Source organism: Colletotrichum gloeosporioides (genome assembly GCF_011800055.1).
Source record: "Colletotrichum gloeosporioides strain Lc1 chromosome Unknown consensus_54, whole genome shotgun sequence".
Classification (NCBI taxonomy): domain Eukaryota; kingdom Fungi; phylum Ascomycota; class Sordariomycetes; order Glomerellales; family Glomerellaceae; genus Colletotrichum; species Colletotrichum gloeosporioides.
Window position 1 is genome coordinate 1,137,345 of NW_025544699.1, and position 19,243 is coordinate 1,156,587.

The window sequence follows — 19,243 nt, forward strand, 5'->3', positions numbered from 1 at the left end:
CTCTCCCCAGTTCCGGAACACCTCTCATGCCGAACCAGGTCTCTCTCAACACATGCCTGGTTGATTGATTGCCTTCGCGTCCGGTGTCACCCACAGTCTCCAACGTGGGGGACAAAGAGAGAGAGGCCGGCAAAAAAAAAGGCCCCCCATCATGGCCGGCTCACCATTCCCTTATTCCCGGTCTTGCATTCGCGCTGCCCGGCCGGCATCTCCGTCCAGGCTCCTCCATACCGCTGTGTCACCCGGCCCGGACAGGGAGACGGCAACCAGCTCCCAAGGCCGTGTCACTTCAAATCTTGTCTCACCACCAGCCTCGATTTCGGGTGACACACCCATCATGTCGGGATCAGACTACGAAATGAACTATGCATCCTAAACACCACGGCCGTCGACGGGAGCACGAGCTTTCTCTCCTGTCGTTGCCCTTTCATCCCAAGCCGCCGGCTAGCGCCAGCGGCGCGAGGTGTCCATCCCATGGATCCCGCCCTGTTCCCGCTCAGGGGCCTCCCATGATGAGCTTCCCAGATGCGCGCCTTCTTGTAGGCCAGGACGCCGCCTTTCAACCTAAAAAGGGGGCCGACACACGCGCACCGGCACGCTCCCACTGGCGGGTTCGGCCTCGGCCTCGGGCTTGCCCTTTTGACTTTCTGTTCTCCCTGCATCCTGCATGCGGGGTCCTGGAGAGACGATCGGCTGCGCGTTCTAGAAGTCTTCCGGGATCTGTTCTGCAACGAATCTCGTATGCTTTCTTTTGCCGACTCGGCGACGTGTGCAGTCCATCCCGGTAGTCTTTTTATCTATTGCGACGGACCATGGGTGATTTTGAAAAAGAGATCGGCGGTTGAGACACAGACAGTGCGCTCACCCCAACTATCAGCCCTCTCGTTTTCACCAAAAATAAAACAGAAACAGAGCCAAAGCCAGCGCCTACACGTTGAAGCTAACACGCATTCGGCCCAAGATCCAGAGCCGACTGACTATTGATCGTGCAAAATTTCCGATGTCAATCACAACCAAAGACCCACTCAACCGAACACATCTGCTCTTCAACTCGCTGCAGCAACCCTCAACTTAATCATCTCTGCGCGGACAGCGGGCCGAATGCCTCGCATGTCCCCGCCTACAATGAACACTTGCCAGCCCTCCAACGCCTCAACCGCCAGAGTAGGTAGCATCAAGGTTTGTTGGGCATCAGCTGTTGACTGCAACACGACTGCGACATATTAATCAATATACCCTCCAAGTCGGCTCGTACTACAAGGCCTAGCATTGAACTGCTTCTTGAGCTTCAGAACAACAAACAGCCGACAGAGGATGATACCTGTTGGTCAGACTTTCCAATAGATCTACAGTTGACTCGGTCATGGCATAAGGTTACCCACATTGTTCACAGTGTTCCATCGTTGGGTCAACCTTTTCGTTGTAATTCTCGCTGTTGGATATACCAATTCCCGTCTTGGACTCGGCAATCTCGCAATGGCCGCTTTTCTCATCCCGGCCGCGCCTTCAGGATGTGTACGCGGAATGCATCCTGGATATACCCGAAGCAGGGGGTGTTGGCTTAACCTTACGTATGGCACTTCTGACTTGCGTTGATGAAGTGCAGCGGCTCACTAGCCAAGTCTTGCTCCGTAAAGAACGAGTAATGGGCAGTTCGGTCGTGCTACGATGAGGCTACCGGGCTATTACAGTCCCGTTCTTCCCCTAGAAATCCGCGGTAATCATGACCATTTCCAGACCAAACAATTTAGGTTAATGACTGCTGCTTGTATAAGTATGCAAGTGCCGCCGCGATGACGTGTTCACACACACGCGCGCGTGCGAAAACGAGGCTGTCGTCTGAGTTGAAACTTGCGGCGCGCCCAAGTTCGAAAAGTAAAGAACCGGTATCCCACAATTTGGGACACTGCGGTTGCGAGGTTTATCTTGAGTCTCTTGCAAGATCCAACCTCTTCGGAAAACTGTCAATTGGACGGATGAGATGGAGGCCTATGCGGACCAGAAAAATTCTCACGGCGTAGTCAGTTCTCTACTAAGTATTGCAACAACTTTTGTCTGGAAAGATACTGCTCTTATCGTGTAGGCAAGATCCACTTCCAACTTTCAGCGACTCGATTCTGCAGTTCGGCCAGGGCGAGCTTGACTCGGCAACCTGTCCCGTCCCTCTGCAAAGCACAGGGAAAAAAGTACCTGTTAGCGAGATGAAGTTGGAACATACATCATTGAGAGAGTGAGGAACCTCCCGCCTTCCAGATCGGGAAGGTGACGCTACGGGAAGAGCCTCACGGAGAACCGGAGGCCAATCGCTTTGGATCCAGAAAGGACCTCCTCCACCGCGATGGAAAAAGACCTCCACTGCGATTTTTTTTTAATCTAGCTGGTGGGCATCACACCGCTCTCACCGGGGCCTGGGCCTCAGCCTGGGATAGAGGAGAGACCGCGATTCAACGAGTTGCACGACATGTCATTTCCACCTGGCTTTACCTCTTTGAGCTGTCCAAGTTGGTTTCGGTACTTTTTGACTTGGGTTGTGAAAGACGGGAAGGGGAAACAAGTTGAAAGACAGGAAACAAGCTTCCCAGGAACACGGGACGACATCCCAAATTGAAAAGTTACACGGAGTGCCTCAGCCACTCGTCAGCTTGGATATTGACCCTGGCTTGGACGCGCATTCCGGTCTGATCCTGCGAGGCAATGCCGCTCCCTGCTCCAAAGAGGATATGGGCCAAGACAAGGCGGGCAAGCCCTCATCTATCTGGGACCCCACGATCCTGACGCCTCGGTGCACGAAGAGATCTGATCTAAGACAAGGGGGGGGAGCAGGCGGCTTGAAACCGTACGACCCGATCTCTCGATAATCACCATGTCCAGCCGTAACACCATAATCTTCTTTCTCATTCCTCTCTGATAACTTCCGAAACAACGCACACAGCGCAACAATGCTTGCATCCAAGAATCAGATCACCTCTGCATGCTGCCAATGATCTCCCTCTGCGCCGCGCGGTCCCTCGCCCCCTCGCTAAGGCTGCCGATGCTCCGCAGGTCGCCGACGACGTCCTTGGCCTTGCCAAAGTAGACCTCCTGCAGCAGGTTGCGCATCTTGAGTTCCATATCCTCAACCAGGCGGCCGACATTGGCAATGTGGCTCTCGTCGCCATCAACCGGCAGCTCCTGCTCCACCTGTCTCGTCATGTTGCCGCTCAGGTCCATGTCGCCCAGCGAGGCTGCCGAAGTCGACAGGGAGAGAATTACGGTTGACGTAAGCTTGTACTGTGTGGTGCGGCCACGCTCGATGGCCTCGAAGACGTGGATCGAGTCCCAGACACCCTCGGCACTACCGCCAGGTGTCGCGGCTGTTGCATTGTCAGCGCTTTTTCGCGTAGTGTCTTCATGACCGGGTCCAGCAGGGCAGAGACGTACACTTCTTGAGCAGAACAACGCCGGCAAACCCATCGTCCAGGTTCCAGAAGTAGACACTGCTCACACCGCCCTCGTAGTAGAGGTCCCGGTAGACGTCAAACGCCTCGTTGGCCTTGATCTCCATCTTGCGGACACGCTCGCTAGGGATAGCGCCCTCGCCAGCACCTTCGCTGCCACCGGCACCGACACCACCGACACCGCTCTCATCCAGAGGCGGGTCGAATTGGTTGCTCCATGGCGAGCGGTAGCTGTCGCCGTCACGGTTGTAGTCGCAAAGGAGGTAGTCGCGGCCCGTCTGCTTGCACCGCTTGACGGTCAGTGGCTGATCGACGGATGAGAGTAGGTCCTCGGTCAGGTCTGGGGCGAGGGAGATGATGGCATTGAGGTGGTCGGTCGTGTGTTTCGGGTTCAGACGGCGGAGGAGGTCGCTGGAGGCGGGCTCAGGTTAGTGACATTGGAGACGATGGGTTGGGGTCCGGTGCTTACAGCGCCGAGTCGAAAGGGTCGACGGCGGCCATTGTGGCGCTGTGTATGTAAATGTCCGGATCGGTGAGGCGAGAGTTTTTTGAAGCTTCGGCGGTGATGGGATGCGTTGTCGATGGATTGGATGTTCGAGGGGTGGGAGTGTTAGCGGAACGGACCCGGCGGGGTAGGGCGGTCATCAGCAGCCCCTGGGGAAGAACCCCACCACTCAATGTGAGCTCTCAAAGCACCGACCAGTTCCCTAGTGTAGTGGTGAGGTACGGAGCTACCATCAAGCGGCACGTCATGGCAGGACTAACCAACTCAGAGAGCTCAACACAGCTTGCCAGAGCAATCCGTACCGCAAAGCATGCATATTGTTCGTGGCACCTTGCATCGTGAATTTACAATATTTAAAGCGTCCTTTGTATTCATTCGTCCCCAAACAAAAAGCGCTCGTCGATATTCGACTTAGGAAAGAAACATAGACCAAACCATGTAAGCTCTAGGAAACTGCTCGTAGACTCTGTCTCCAGACTGCCATTCTGCTGGCCTTGCGCTCCTTTTCGTCCCCTTTTTTTGGACTCAACCTCCTCACTAGATCTACTACCTAACATGTTCTTTCCAACCTCACTATTGCGAAAAATCCGTATTCGCCAACGCCTCGCGAAGATAAATAGAGGCCCAACCACACCAAAGTAACCTGTCTCGCACCAGTCGCTCTCTTCCCCGTGCCCCCCTATGCGTGGCTCCCTTCAAACCAGCCTTTCTCATGACTCGAAAGGCTGTCCTGGTCATGTTCGAATCGTTACAGCTAAGAGTACTGCAGGGCCCATTGGAGAATGCCAGTTACGCAGTGCTTGCTGGAATAAATATAGCGAGAAGTAAAGTTGGGAACCCCACATTCGCGTCCAAAAAGAAAATGTTGCCCTCGGTCAGGGCTCAAGAGTTGCCGGGCCGTTTGTAGCCACTGGTTCAGCTGATTTCAACGCTGCAAACAACGCAGAGCAGTGGCTCCGTCCACACCTTGTCGCCTTCGGTGACGTTCTCGCGAAGGTCCCTGATCTCAATCTTCGGGGGGTTCATGTCCATCAAGATCTTCGCCTCAAAGAGCCCTTCGTAGGCCTTCGTGTCTGATACCGCAATTCTTTTCTTCCCGGATCTAGCCTTTCGGGACGCCAAAGGGGCTTCGAGCGCAGAAGGCGTGGCGGGAGTCGTGGGCTGTTGCGAGACACGCTCGTCCTGAATGGCAGGGGTACCCTCGGTGACTGACTGGCCGTTCGGCTCTTCGGGAGCGTCGCTAGGCTTTGCATCGATCGTTTGCTTGACTTCGGCGCCGCTTTCCGTGGGGCTCAGGGGGATGTTGACGCCATCGTCCATCTTCTTCTCCTCCTTCACTTCCTTCTCGATGTCGCTTTCCGCGACGGAAGCAGTTCCTTCGGTCGGGGGCTTCGCGGCGAAGTGGGGCTTGTCCCTGCCAAGTCGTTCGTAAGTTCGCGTCAGGGCATCCTCCCGAAGGCAATGCTCGTGCAGCCACTTGCCGCATTCCTTGTTGGAGCATCCGATGAGGGTCTTATCCGGGTTCGCAGGTTGTCGGCATTTGCAGGTACGTTCAACGGACTGCGCAAAGTTAGTTTCGCTGTGATCAGCGCAACGATGCGATCATATACCTACGGAAAGTTGCTGGGTTCGACAGTCAAAGGCCTGGCGCCAGTAAAGCGCCTCCTGAATTTCGTCATCGTTTTCCTCTATCCATTGCTTGACATTCGCAGGGAGCGTCACGCTGACAACGTTGATGATGTCCACTACTTTAAATCAGCACCAACACCACGACTTCATCCCAATGCATGCGACTTACTGTGATTGGAAGCAATCAACTCGTTGTGACCGTGGTACGGCTGGCGACCACCGGTATACTTCTTTCCCTCCATGGTTCCTTCAGGAAGCTCCTCCGGCCAGTACATCCAGTAAATTCGTGCATAGACGTGGTGCTCGTCGCTGGCGCGAATCTCCAAGATGCGTGCCACCCAGTCATCCTCGGACTTTGATCTCTTGAAAGCCTTTTCGGCGTCGCCGTCAGCAGATCCATCTACCGCGGCCTTCTGACGCTGGACAGTTTGGTCGTTTGCGACGTAGATGAAACCCTCGCTGAAGTACTTTGTCCCGTTGACTGCGCCCGTCAGTGTGAGCGCACGACCATCACAGGGAGCGAACGGTGGAAACTTACGAACAAAGCTGTTGTACCTGGTCATTTCCAACCACTTCTTCTGAGGCACAACGTTGTACTCCAGGTCCAGAACGTCATTAGCGCTCTTGCCATTGAAGTCGCCGGAAGGGGAGAAGGGAGAGAGTTGCTTCGAGCTCTTCTTGGCGTCATCCTCGTCTGGCTCCTGCTTCCTTCTCTTTTTGGATTTCTTTTGTGCCTTGGTGTCGGGTTCGGCGTAGGTGATGCTGAAGGGGCACTCGGCCTTGTTTTCCTCGACCTCGGCGCGAGGGCGTTTGCGCGCGGAGGATGACATGGTGCAGGTCCGAGGTCGCAAACCGGACTTGGCTTCGTGTATCGCGCAGAGATGATGAGCGGCGTCGGATAGCGTGGTTCGAAGATATTTGAAACGATTGGAACGGTGATAGATGGTCGATGAGTTGTCGCGACGGAAGGGAAGGAGGACGGGGTGGCTGGAAGAAAATGGGTCGCCTGTTGACCGGGGTAGATGAGGCCGAGTGGCAAGCGCGCCGTCCCGGTCGAGCTTGCGAAGACACTATGACAAGTGTACGATGGCTCTGGCAGGCCTGGAGATGATACAGGCCAGGTATCAACGACCAATGATGGCCACGATGCGCAAAGTTGGGAAAATCGCAGGTCGAGGACTGGAGCTGGCGATTCGGGTCGAGGAACGGCGCGTCGAGTAGGTAATCACAGCCACCTGAGATTTTCTGAAGGCGCATCACGTGATCTCTTCGGAGTTAGCAGTACCACCTCACGTAAGCACATACAATTGCAACATGTCATCCGCGCCTGCCACGATTGACAATTCTCCGCTGAATGCGCCGGCAAAAGTCAATGCACTTTCTGGTATTATTTCTCTTACACTTGATTCGCTGTGAAGGCGCAAACAGTACAGCGCCGCCAACGACAAGGCGATACCATCAAAGGTCATGAAACGCTGTGTTGAATCATATCTACCCTAGACGTATGCACTTTTCTGAACCGTAAGCCAGAAACCGAATGAAGGATAACAAACGTGGCTGGCAGCCCTCACAACGCCATGCTATGCAATGCGCCCGTATGCTACCGTCTGGTCCGATCATGCTCATCTTCCTCTTCATCATCGTATGCGCTGAGAATGGGCCGGTCCTCGCTCTCAGTCTCACTTTCAACTCCTCTGTGCTGATTCTCAAACCCCTCGATCGTCTCCGCAAGCCTTTCGCCCTCACGCTTGCCTCTCTCCACGTTGACGCTCCAGATGAGGGGCGCCGGAATCGCTACCAGAGCCGCCAAAAACCAGAACGCTGGTCGGATATCTCCCGATCCATCGATGATGGCTCCCACGATCGCCGGCCCAAACACACTTGAGCCTTTATCCGTGATGGCGTATAAAGCATAGAAAGCTGCTTCGGAACCGGGAGGAATAAGCTCGCCGTAGACTGATCTGCAAAAGCTCGACACGCCTGCTAGCACAAGCCCATACACCGCGGCCAAGGGATACATCTCCCAGGGCTGTTGCAGTCCGCCCACGCCCCAGTTCCGCACAAACGGAATGTAGCCGAGAAGTCCGTAAATCGGAATGAGCTCGAAGAGGCCGATGCAGACCAAAATCGTCTGGTGGGGTTTGAGATTAAGCTTGCGCGAGATGAAGGCCCAACTAAATGCTCCGATGACACCGAACGTAGTGGATATAACATTGATCATCCCCAACGCCCAAGGCTTCATGTGAAGCTGGGTCTTGGCGAAGAGAATCGCTGTGGACGACGTCGTTGCCACGGCATCTGAGAGGAAGAACCAGGCAACGATGAACAGCATGATGTCCCTGAGGCGTCGAGCAAGCTGGACTGTCCTGAAGAGAGAGCTCCAAGCGTTCTTGGTGTAGCTAAACCAAGCACGAGCGCCCTTGCCTGAGCCGGAGTCGATGGGCATTGGTGGGCCCGGTCTTGGGCGCAGCCACATGGCGGCCGGAATAGTAAAGATTGTCCTGTTCGTTGAAAGTCAGCTCCGGTTATGCATAACATGATCAGGGCCAACAATGCGGACGATAAAGACGACATAGACGAGGTGTTACATACCACCAGGCACCAACAACAAAAAGCACAACCCTTTGCGACCATGTCGAGTTCTGCATCGCAATCAAGATGACAATAGCGACGCATTGCACAAACAATCCGGCAATGTAACCGGTTCCGATGCCTTTGGAAGATATCTGGGTTGAAAGGTGAAGCTCCACCGAGGTGATTTCCTCATGAGTAGCTTTCCTGACTAGAGGATGACCATGATGAACATTCTCTCCAAGCAATGCGGTGGTTGAGTCTTCTACATCGCCAACAGCCGAATCTTCATCGATGGGAGTGCCATTTAAAGGCTGTGACTCCATGTCCGAGTTACCGAGATCTGGTGTGTGCACCGTCGCGGACGCCATAACCTCGGGATGGTATCGCACGAGAAGAGGGAGGAATGAGTTCAGAAGTACGAATGATGCGCCAAAAGATGCGTTTGAGATGATAGCCAGCAATGCGCCCAGTACGTATGTGCTCTTGTTGACGAAGATGTATGCCATAACTGAGAAGCTACCGACCCACGCGAAGGTGAGCAAGAGCTTCTTCCTCGAGTCGCCATGGTCGGCAGCGCTGCTGATACTCACGACCAGGAGAGCCTGTATCAAGACGCTGATGGAGAAGGTGTACATGGCGAAGCTGGCGGTGTTGATTTCCATCCCGAGCACATAGACGATACATTGCCCATCGGCCTTGTTCTTGGAATCGCTCGTGCCACAAGGGGTCGTTCGGTCCGACAATAGGACGCCATTTTCGCGAGCGAGTGTCTCGAGGAGAATCGGGATGAATGAGCCTGTGATTCAGGTGTTGTCAGCACCAGCAGCAATGTCAGAGTCAGGTGTTGGATGGGCGCATTGATGTAGACATGCTTCCGTGTCTCCCGTCGGGGAAGCGACAGTGTTATTACGAGCTGTTTGAACATACCGATGGCTGAGAAATGTCAGTTCGTGGACATGGTCAGATGCAAGGCGGGGAAGATAGCTAATGCTTACCACAAATAACATAGGTTTCGGCAGCAAAGGCGTAGGCGTACCAGCCGTTTAGCTCCTTCTGGCTGGTGGGACGGGTATCTTCACCCTGATATCGGCCCTGGCCGTGGAAGAAGCCATCACTGCTGCTTCCAGGACTCATCCTGTCGTAGTCCGAGTCGCTGTCGGAACGTTCGTCGTCAGCCTCAAAGTCGGAGGTGAAGGAGCGAAAGGAGCGTTTGGACAAGGTCGAGAGGCGCGACCATAACCTTGGTGCAGGCGGCGGGCGAGCGTGTTCCTCATGCCTGGGAGCCATGGGTGACAAGCAATCAAGCAGCACTGCACAGCACTGACACGGGCGGCTAGGCTTAACTTTACTGGATGGAGCAGCTGACTTGGCGGGCTGTCTCGCTCCGGTCGCAGCACGCAACCTCCAGGGCTGGATTTCCGTCCGAGTTTAGGCTGCAGAGGCAACCAGGAACAGCCAAATCTCCAGGTTCCCGCGCCAGGTACCTTGCCAAGGTAGGCAGACAGCGGAATGCACGGCGAGCAATGCGGATGGATTGGGGGTTGGGGTTGGCGAATGCAGGTTGGACTAGGTACCTAGCACTGGGGGCGTCGCAACAGTGCTAGGCACCACCACTTTGAGCTTGACCGATGGACTGCTGTGCTGCTGAGAGGTGTCGAGGGGGGCGCCTTCGCTGCTGTGGGCGGACCACTCGGCGTATTTCCAGTAGCTGCACGGCACCTCACCGGCCAAGTTCTGACTGGAAGTGCCGTCGGGGGAAGCGAGTGCTGCTGAAGATGTTCCAATAGAAGTCGAGGACGGGCGACAGGTCGGATGTTGTCGTTGTCTTTGCCTTCAGTGGGGTGTCTCGCAAAGGAAGCCTGCCGAAAAGGGCATGTGGACTGGACTGGTCTCGAGGAAAACCGGAGATGGGAGGGTGTTGACTTGGGCAATCGTGCAACGAAGCTGACAGGTGACTGTTAGGTGACAGACCGAAGGTGCGGGTGACGACGACGCAATGAGTTCCTTGCGGACAGCAACATGGGGCCACCGCGACTGCGACAATGGTTATCTGGATCGAATCCTGCAAGAAGGAGGAAAAGAAGACAGACGCAAAAAAGAGAAGGTCGGAGGAAAAGTAGGTCAAGGAGTCGTCGGGCAGGTTGAAGAGACCCGACTGTGGGCCGGCGCGGTTGGTTATATGGCGGCCAAAGGCAGGAACCACACCGCGTGAGGCAAAGGCCAGTCCAAGGTGACAACGTCAATGTCAATCCATGGTCTTCCCCGGAGTGGACGACCAGACTTCTCCATGCCTTCTCCGTCTTTCCAGGCCTGCCGTACGAATACGCTTGCACTGTTGCAAGTTATTAGCCCAAGCCAACTAGGTGCTGCAGTAAGCTTGAGCCAAGGCCACCACCTCTTTCCTTCCACCTCCATAACCGTCTCTACCTTACTTATACTGTCCATCCCATTCATCGCCTTTCCACCTTCCTCGCACCACGCCGTCCTTCCCCGAACCTAGCTGCCCCCTGGTCGCATTGAAAACGCCTTTGCCCAATCTCCTAGATGTGCGACCGCAGATATTGTTGCTTTCCAATGCATCATCGCCGATGAATGGTGTCCTTCGTGTTCCTAGCGCCGCTGCCACGCTTCAAGCATGCGGCGCTATGAGGCAATGAGCTCCAGTCATCGTCAGAAGGTGCGCGGTGCCGACAGCCATCGTGAGACGAACCGGGGGCCTCATTCGTCCGATATTCCAAGCTCAGCGTGCGGCGATGGGTATGTGTTGCACTCGATTTTGGATTGGGCATTGGCCGCCGCTCGCCTGCATCTACCTGCACCACACTTTCCCATCCATCTCAACCCTGGTTCAGCACTTTGCCATTGACACCACCCTCGCCGCACGAGGGCGGGCTGCTGAACATTGGCCAAAGTTTTATCTCCCCTCGTGCAGCATCTTCTCTCATCCCGCAAATCTTTCGTTGTATCTCCGCATCAGATAGTAGCTTACCCGCTGTGAAGGCATCGAAAACCCTATCATAATGAACAAGAATCCCCGCACAATGGGAATAACCTCTGGCATGACCAAGGAGCGGCGAAATCGCAACTGATCAAGTAGTCATCTCTTGGCAAAGAGCCGCTGCCGCCTTGGGAGGGGCTAGCTTCGCTGCTGATTGAGATGGAACTGCTACCAACAGTTCTCTGACTCAGTATCGCTTTACTGTTGCTCCAACATTTTCTGACGTTGGTATGTGCCCACTGTACCATTTTTCATTACATCGAAAACCATGCGATCCAAATTCTGCCTTGCATCCTGCCCTCTAGTCTCTGGCAACACTGCGGCAAAGTTTCGTGACGATCCGAGCCGTACTGGGGCCTGCGGGGGGTGGACATTCTGCAAGTGCCTTCGCGATCTGCGCGCCCTCTTGACCTCGCTGCCCACCACACTTCAACTCCCGTTGGACCCTGAGGGACGATCACCGGCATGCGAGCTGGTTCGCGTTAAGACTACTTAGCGCAAACCGCGCGCAAACCAAGAAAACTATTTTGTAATCCCTCGCAGCTTGAACATGGTTTTGCCTGTCACACTACAGTCAGTTTTGAAATACTACTTATTTGTGCCATGGCCTTCTCGTACAAATCGATGCCCAAAGCCAAAGATGGGACCACTTCCAGGACCTCACCGCCTCAACTTTTAAAGTTGCCCGGGGAAGGGTCTGTTGTCGTCAGGACCCAGAAATACCCTGGTGCCTCTCCGCAATGAGATGAAACGGGCCGACATTGCGTCTGAACTCTGAAGCTTCCATTTCTCTGTTCAAAAATGTTGTCGCAGAGACAAAGCCGACATAACGAGCGCTTGCCATGTGCCAAGACAACAGTTTCCAGTCTGTTGGATCGACTAAACCCTAGTTCGCTCGTGAAGTTGTAAACTTGACAATTTCAACGACGCCGACAGTACGATTCTCTTGCCCTAAAGACTTTCATGTTCTGCTAAGCATGACCGGATTACGTCATCAATCGGCTCTGCGGACAGGATCGGTATGCACGGACCATATCGTCGGCGCCGATGTTCCCCACATCCCGGATATCATCGGCACTCTCAAATGCAGCATTTGCAGCATACACGCAGAAATTCCAAAAGTTGAACGAACTATAAATATTGTAACGTACATTTTGGTTTATAACAATAAGAATGCTCTCTTATCTATTGAAATAACGCGTTTGAGATCGGACTTATTACGGTGACATACGTGGGGACCTCCAAGCGCGTCGCCGCCACACACGAATACGAAGGATGGCACAACACCACATTCCACCCACCCTGGGGTATTATTCCACAATAAGGCAAGACAAATACATGGCGAAGTGTCCGAGTGGTTATGGAGTTTGACTCGAATTAATATTGGAATCAAATGGCTTCGGCCGCGCAAGTTCGAATCTTGTCTTCGTCGATATTTTTTGTTTTTGCTGTTTTTTTGCGTTGCGCGTCTGCCACGTTGTGGTGTTGATTTAACCGAGAGCACATACGGAGCCCAACTAGAGTTCGTTCATCTGATACTGCTTCTGCCCGTATCTTCTTTCATTCCAAGCATATCCCTGCAGAGCGTCTAGTCTGATATGCGCCAGGTACTGCAACTCTCTGGGCACAGTTGTGTTTTTGATTGAGCCCACCTGATTCCTCTATTTGCACAGCTACATTTCATGTGCACAAAATTACTTATAGATTTCTACGTTGCTTAAATTGAACTTTTGTGGCTGTTCTCGGTGACTTTGTGAAACGAGGGTAATACAGCTACTGATATCTTGACGTGTGTTTTTTTCTTCCCGAACACCTAATATAAAAAATTGTATTTGGAAAGTGTTTTAAAATTCGGGTCAAAAGAGAGCCAGAAAGACTGGGTAAACCAGGAGAGGTCCTATATTCCCCTGTGCTAGAGTGACTATTGAGGATATTTACTATGCATTACTGTTGTTTTCTTCATCGTCTTCGTCGTCGTCGTCGTCGTCGTCGTCGTCGTCGTTTTCTTCATTGTCTTCATCGCTGTCGTCGTCTTCATCGTTGTCGTCATCGTCATCGCCTCTATGACTATTATCATTCCTCCTATGTTTGTCCTGCTGTCGTACTCGGTTCATCCAATTGAAGAAGAAGGTGGATATTTGCGATGTTAAAGTGCTGATGAGATCTAGAGGCACAAATTGTATGCGCTTTCTTGGTCGCCGTTGCAGTTGCTGATGTTGCACATGATTTTCGCAACAAAAATTGCGACATCAACACTTATTCAACAGTTCGACTCATAATGTTCCGAAAGCTGATGCCGGTAAGTTCAGCCAGCGGCAGGATATCATTCAAAGTTCTCAAGAGGAAGCATATCTATGAAAATGGGGATATCGTGAAGGGTATGTGAACAACTTCCAACCAAAAGCCACTCAAACGCGCAGCACACAACAACATTCTGGTGCCAATCCAGGCATCCCGCCACCACATTAAACATCCACATCATTCTGTCAGCCATGCATTCCTTCCGCATCGTTTTCAATCTGCACCCCCTCACGCCATGCCATGGAATTTTACTTCTTGTGGAAAGGAGCGAGGATCTTGGCCTTGAGCTTGTCGGCGACGCTGACGCCAGCAGTGCCGTCGGCGCGGGCTTGGGCGGCGGCCTTCTTCTCGTGGTCGATCGACTTGTGCGCGTTGCCAGCGCCGCCGCGGCCGCCGTGGTAGTCCTGATTCTCAGTCGAAGGGCGGTAAGCCTCCTCAGGGACGAGGTCCTTGTCGGAGCGCGGGGCAGGCGCAGAGCCTGCGTCGCCAATGTTGCCGGCGCCTGATTTGCATACAGTCAGTCGATGAGCGGCGTTTCTCAAGAGCGCGACTTTGCGACGCAATGACAAAGGCGATGGGGTGAGGGTCGGCTTCGTGAGCTCATCGCGCCGATGCCGCAGGGGGCTGGGGGGATGCTGATAAGAAAACGGGAGTGTTGGGTACCTCCTCTGCCTGCGCTGTAGGCTCCGTGGCCCTGGGAACCCACAGGACCTGTCCTCACGACTTCGCCGTCGACGTACTGGGTGTCGTCGGGGTTGATGTTTCCAGCTCCGCCCCGTCCGTGGGATACTTCGGCCGTCATTGTGAATGGGTTTGTTGTAGAGCGATAAATGTGGTGCGATAGTTGTCTTTCGGGGGTACTTAATCTTGGCAGGTGAGTCTGCGATGCTTGGGGTGAAGAAATCTTGTCCCAAAAAGAAAGTTGGAGCGACGGCTCGATATTTTATTCTGCAGAATCACAAGCTTTGGACCGGGGGACGGGATGAAAACAGGTACGTCAGTAATATTATATATAGATAAGGCATCGGTTCCTGGCAGCTCGTCGTCACATCATAAGATAGAGACAGACTGAGAGAAAGAGTACAAAGTACCTACATCGGATCACCTACTACTATCAGTGACTCCAGACCCCCAAGCTAAGGTTATCTCGAGGCGGCGCACACCTGCAGATGACTGCGGGATGTCTTAGCGTCTTGGCCCCTGGCACTTTGCGAGTGGGAGGCACCGTTTCCATGTTTCTGTCCCTTCTTCATCCTTTCCATCGGGCACATCAGCCTTCAGCCATGCATGGCACGCACATACTATGTACACTGGCCGCGTCCCGCGGCGGGACGGAACTTGCACATGTGCTGAGCACCGCACACAGACACCGACCAACGGTTCAGATGGCAGCTCAGCGAATGACAGCCGGCCCCTGCCCTGATAAACCCTGGTTTACGTACCTGAATTTCGTGAGAGCTCCGGAGACCATCCCGCATCGAACGTCTCTTGCCCAGCCCTTCGGTACTGTCGCAAGAACGGACGCGAGCTAGTATCTTCGCGAAGGATGCTCCTGCTGCCACCTTATCTCGACACCAGCAAGCAGGCGGTGATTCGAACTCCATGGAAAGCTCTACCCTTGATCCCATCATGAGCGTTCGCACTTCCCATCCTTGGCGAACTTTATGCTAGGGAAAGAGGTTTGATTCTCAACCTTGATGGAAAGCAGGGATACCGCCTGTTTTCTCCAGAGCAATGTCGTCATATGAGGCATCCCACATTTCGACATTCACATCCTATGTCTCCAACAATACTATATGCGATGTCTTTTCAACTTTTTGTTTCTTCACACGTTAATGGAACTCGGCACTAGCTCGACTTCCCCGTGTGCTCGGTCTCATTCGGCAACCTCACCCGCGCGCTGGGTTGTCCGGCAATGGCGAACGAGCTACAGCAATAAAAGGCGTCTAGTAACAGGCGACTTGTAAGCACCAAGAGTGACGTTCCACTCAAGCTGTCCCGTCAGCCAAGACCAACGAATGGGGTCGCACAGCCCGTATTTCTGATGGCCGCTTCGTTGCGCGCATGTCAGCTTGAGGCATGCAACCTTCCATTGGCCACGGTACAGCAGGCAACATGAGGGGTGACGGGAGAGAGCACCATATAACAACGCCGGAACGACCGCATCGCCAAGTCGACCCCATCTCGGCAACCAGCCAAACTACATATTCTTGTCTCTCATCAGCATGGAGATCTTAGGCACAGTCACTTCGGTGTTTGAACTCTGCAGGATCACGAAGGACTTGCTTGAGACGTTCGCCAATGCGGGGCAGGATGTCACCCAGCTCAAGTACGAACGCAACTTGACCGAGCTGCTCTGCGTAACTTTACAGGCGCTCATTGACAAGGACCCGAACATGCAGCATCGTGCGAATGGCAATAAAGCGTTGCTGATGAAGAGTTTCAGGGATACTATGGAGGGCATCAAATCGACGCTGAAACTCCTGGAGAAGAAGCTCAGAAAACTCAGCGTCAACGCAGACGACACTATTATCGCAAAAACGCGGCTTGGATTTTATTGGGTGCTCAATGAAGGAAATTTTAAGGACCTACTTGAGAGCCTCAGAAACCAGAGATTAATGATGAACTCTTTTGTCGGCCTGTACAATGCGTGAGTGCTTTCGAGAGACGAGTTTGAGTCTGCAACGTGCCACTCATCTAACATCACATTAGGGGCCAGACACTGGACGTGAAATCGATGTTGGGGAATATTCCACCTCCAACTCCGATGATATCCGGAGAGATCGATCCAGGTTACGCGGAAGATCTGCTGAAAGCCGTCAGAGGCGGCCAGCTCGACAGTGTTGAAAGCGTGTTGGCCCGAAATGGCGACATCAACGTGGCCCTGGAGGGCGGAGACCGCGCAGTTCATATTGCCGCTCGCAAGGGCTCCTTGGCTATCCTCGAAAGACTTCTCACCCTCAGCGCTGATGTTCACGTTTCAAACAACGTCCGTGATACCCCCCTACATGCGGCTCTGAAAGCTGGACAGATAGAAACAGCCATGGCGTTGCTGTTGCGGGGCGCTAGTTGGAAGAGTCTGAACAACGACGGGTTCAGCCCGTTGCACCTCGCGGTTCTACACTCAACAAGCCCCGTCGTTCACTACTTACTGGACAGAGGAGCTGACACAGGCCTGCTGGACCTTAAAAGCCGAACACCGCTCAAACTAGCCTGGCACCCTCTGGGGAAGGACGGCAAGAAGGGCACGATTGACATAGACATCATGCGGGCCTTGGTAGATCACGGCGCCAGCCCGACGCCGACAGACGAGAGAGGAAGAACGCTGGTTCACCTTGCTGTCAAGGAGAAGCGACCCGACTTTGTAAGGCTGCTCGCTTCCAAGTCTGCTGATTTGAACGCCAAGACCAACGACAAGAGTACGCCACTACACGTCAGCATAACCTCGGACGATCTGCCAATGACCCGTCTGTTGCTCGATCTCGGGGCAAACCCCAACGAGAAGACTGTACATGGCGGCTCACCCCTCATGTTTGCCGCTCGGGGGGGCTCGTTGCCAATGATGCGCTTGCTGCTCGGCCGCGGAGCTCAGAAGTTCTACAACACGCCTCAAGAGACCAACGCCTTCCTATGGGCCTGCTATGGCGGGCATGTCACGTGCGCCAGCTTCTTGCTCGGTTGTGGGTATGGGCCGTCCAAGAGGGCAGCCGCGGACTTCACAGCGCTACACTACGCGGCTGCAAGAGGCCACATGGAAGTGGTAAGGTGGTTGTTGGAGTTGGGGGTCAACAAGAGTATCACATCAAAAAATGTTAGGGTCCCGTTCAAGGCCAGCGGGACGGCAGCAGAGGTTGCCAGGGCACACGGGCATAGCAAGGTTGCCGAGGTCATCGAGACCTTCGTGGACGAGCAGGTGTACTAGTTATTTCATCAACAAGCCTGTTGTTGTAGACAGGCAGGTTATCTCGAAGGATCAAGATGGCAGATGCAGCTTGTCTGATACCAGTTTTTGTTGAGTAGTTACTCTCTACGCTCGAGAAAACATCGCCCCGATGTAAAATGGTAATCATCCATAACTATGGATTGCTGTGGATCTTATCACTGTGTGAAGTGAGCGTCGGCATCACCACAGGTGCCTCACGAGAGGTGCTGACAAAAGCTACGATTGATCTCATAATACGTTTCCATAAGTTCAACCTTTGCATATCGACTTCCGACGACCAACTAATTGTCTGCTCTTAGTCTTGGGTGCTTTTAAAGGCGGGTTTCTGAGTAAAGACGCGGGCGGGCTTCTTAGCTAATTGTGAAGTTGCAGATTTCACAAAACTGTGACGGGTAAGGTCAATATACCACCGCAGACATTGAAACGGGGTCAACGCCAATAGCCTCCACAAGCAGAGTCTTCATACTATATTATTCTAATATAAGAGGGAAAGAGAAAAAGTGATCATGTATATGCCGAGAACTTGTCGTTATTCGGAACGATGAAACGGACAAAAGAAAAGAAAAAACAATGGGCGGCCACCGGAGATATGTAGAGCCACCTAAGAACTCGAACCCTCGAGCTGTGCCGAAACCAGACATACAATCCACCGCTAGGCTATCTTGCGACGGTGGTCGCACCCATTGTTGCGGAATCTGGAAGGTGAGGTTGACTATGAAGGAAGGAACACTCACTCCAGCGGGCCTGTGTCGCGGCTTTGACAGTAACGCAGTTGCTCCTTCCACAAGACGTCACAACTAATTTGCACCCGCGTAACAGCACCATTTAGGCATATAGCTGGCAAACTGCAGAAATAAAGGATGCTCACTTATCTATTTTGCTCCACGTGAAGAGTATCTTTGCCCTTAGGGTCCTCATAGTACGAAATTCTCATAGCAATCCCCGTCGCTATATATAGTAAGTTTTGCTGCCTCTGTCCCGGTCCTGCTGCTTCTCAAATACCTCTTCTCACCTGACCATACGATGAATACTGCTCTATGATTGAGTGTGATATCGTTAGGTTATCTCTATCATTACAGTTGTCGCCGTCGCCTTCGTCGTGTTCCTCGTCCTCGGGCAGCCCAGCTGTCTTGAGCACTGCCCTCACTGCTGTCAACAATATCTCCTGCATCACAACCAATAATTATCCCAAGCAAGTACGTGGTTATTGTCTTCTGAGTGCTCATCCTATTGCCAAATGCTTTTCGTCTTGAAGACACCGTTCTCAGCCCAGCTACTCTCAGCTTAGTTGCGCTTGAACTGCGTCTCTAAGTCTATGGGGCTGTAGGTTTACAATTCAAAATACATGGCTCGTCTCATATTTGAAGCAGCACAGGCAAACGCGCCCGGACAGCCTGCCGCATCGCAAGCATCAAACGGCTCGTATGGAGTTGAAAGTCGGTCAGTCAGGCAACTTGGTTGTTGGTTGTAGGGGAGTCTTTCATGGGACCCACTGGACTTCGACAACTCCATCTGAGCCATCAGCAACCCCGAGAAACTACCGGTGACATATGCAGCGACATGAATCGTTTGCTGAGCCTAGTGCTCACTACTAACGCATTTATCGGGCTGTATCTTTCTTGGAACACTGCCAGTTGACCGCTCACTGGGTCATGAGCGATTGTTTCCTACCCCGAATCGTACCTGGGCCATTTCTGGCCCATTTGAACCGGCAAAGTTAAGATTCGAGGCCAAGTGCGTTCCATGTTGCTCAGTTACGGAGGGGACACCGCGAACAAAACTCGGTCAATTCAGTAAAACAAAAAAATCAGCTGCCGATGTATCAAATTCAAAAACATCGCACGATGCACCGGAAT

At 53.2% G+C, this 19,243-nt stretch overlaps 6 protein-coding genes across 6 annotated transcripts; 1 reads left to right on the plus strand and 5 right to left on the minus strand.

The window, feature by feature from the left end:
- Positions 1 to 335: 335 nt before the first annotated feature.
- GCG54_00004821 (uncharacterized protein) lies at positions 336 to 662 on the minus strand (the record flags this gene model as incomplete). The annotated part of the gene is made up of 1 exon (XM_045404864.1): positions 336 to 662. One exon carries the CDS (start codon positions 660 to 662, stop codon positions 336 to 338), a length of 327 nt encoding a protein of 108 aa, XP_045262807.1.
- A 2,299-nt stretch (positions 663 to 2,961) lies between these two features.
- On the minus strand, positions 2,962 to 3,938 carry GCG54_00004822 (F-actin-capping protein subunit beta; the record flags this gene model as incomplete). The annotated part of the gene is made up of 3 exons (XM_045404865.1): positions 2,962 to 3,353; positions 3,421 to 3,848; positions 3,907 to 3,938. 3 exons carry the CDS (start codon positions 3,936 to 3,938, stop codon positions 2,962 to 2,964), a joined length of 852 nt encoding a protein of 283 aa, XP_045262808.1.
- Positions 3,939 to 4,857: 919 nt separating this feature from the next.
- Positions 4,858 to 6,401, minus strand: GCG54_00004823 (uncharacterized protein; the record flags this gene model as incomplete). Its single annotated transcript, XM_045404866.1, has 4 exons — positions 4,858 to 5,502; positions 5,557 to 5,690; positions 5,741 to 6,052; positions 6,110 to 6,401. 4 exons carry the CDS (start codon positions 6,399 to 6,401, stop codon positions 4,858 to 4,860), a joined length of 1,383 nt encoding a protein of 460 aa, XP_045262809.1.
- Positions 6,402 to 7,171: 770 nt separating this feature from the next.
- On the minus strand, positions 7,172 to 9,432 carry GCG54_00004824 (Autophagy-related protein 22; the record flags this gene model as incomplete). The annotated part of the gene is made up of 4 exons (XM_045404867.1): positions 7,172 to 8,072; positions 8,164 to 8,941; positions 9,073 to 9,078; positions 9,141 to 9,432. 4 exons carry the CDS (start codon positions 9,430 to 9,432, stop codon positions 7,172 to 7,174), a joined length of 1,977 nt encoding a protein of 658 aa, XP_045262810.1.
- A 4,260-nt stretch (positions 9,433 to 13,692) lies between these two features.
- On the minus strand, positions 13,693 to 14,246 carry GCG54_00004825 (uncharacterized protein; the record flags this gene model as incomplete). Its single annotated transcript, XM_045404868.1, has 2 exons — positions 13,693 to 13,946; positions 14,108 to 14,246. The coding sequence occupies 2 exons, from the start codon at positions 14,244 to 14,246 to the stop codon at positions 13,693 to 13,695; spliced, it is 393 nt and encodes a 130-aa protein (XP_045262811.1).
- A 1,423-nt stretch (positions 14,247 to 15,669) lies between these two features.
- Positions 15,670 to 17,366, plus strand: GCG54_00004826 (uncharacterized protein; the record flags this gene model as incomplete). The annotated part of the gene is made up of 2 exons (XM_045404869.1): positions 15,670 to 16,094; positions 16,157 to 17,366. The coding sequence occupies 2 exons, from the start codon at positions 15,670 to 15,672 to the stop codon at positions 17,364 to 17,366; spliced, it is 1,635 nt and encodes a 544-aa protein (XP_045262812.1).
- Positions 17,367 to 19,243: the final 1,877 nt, after the last annotated feature.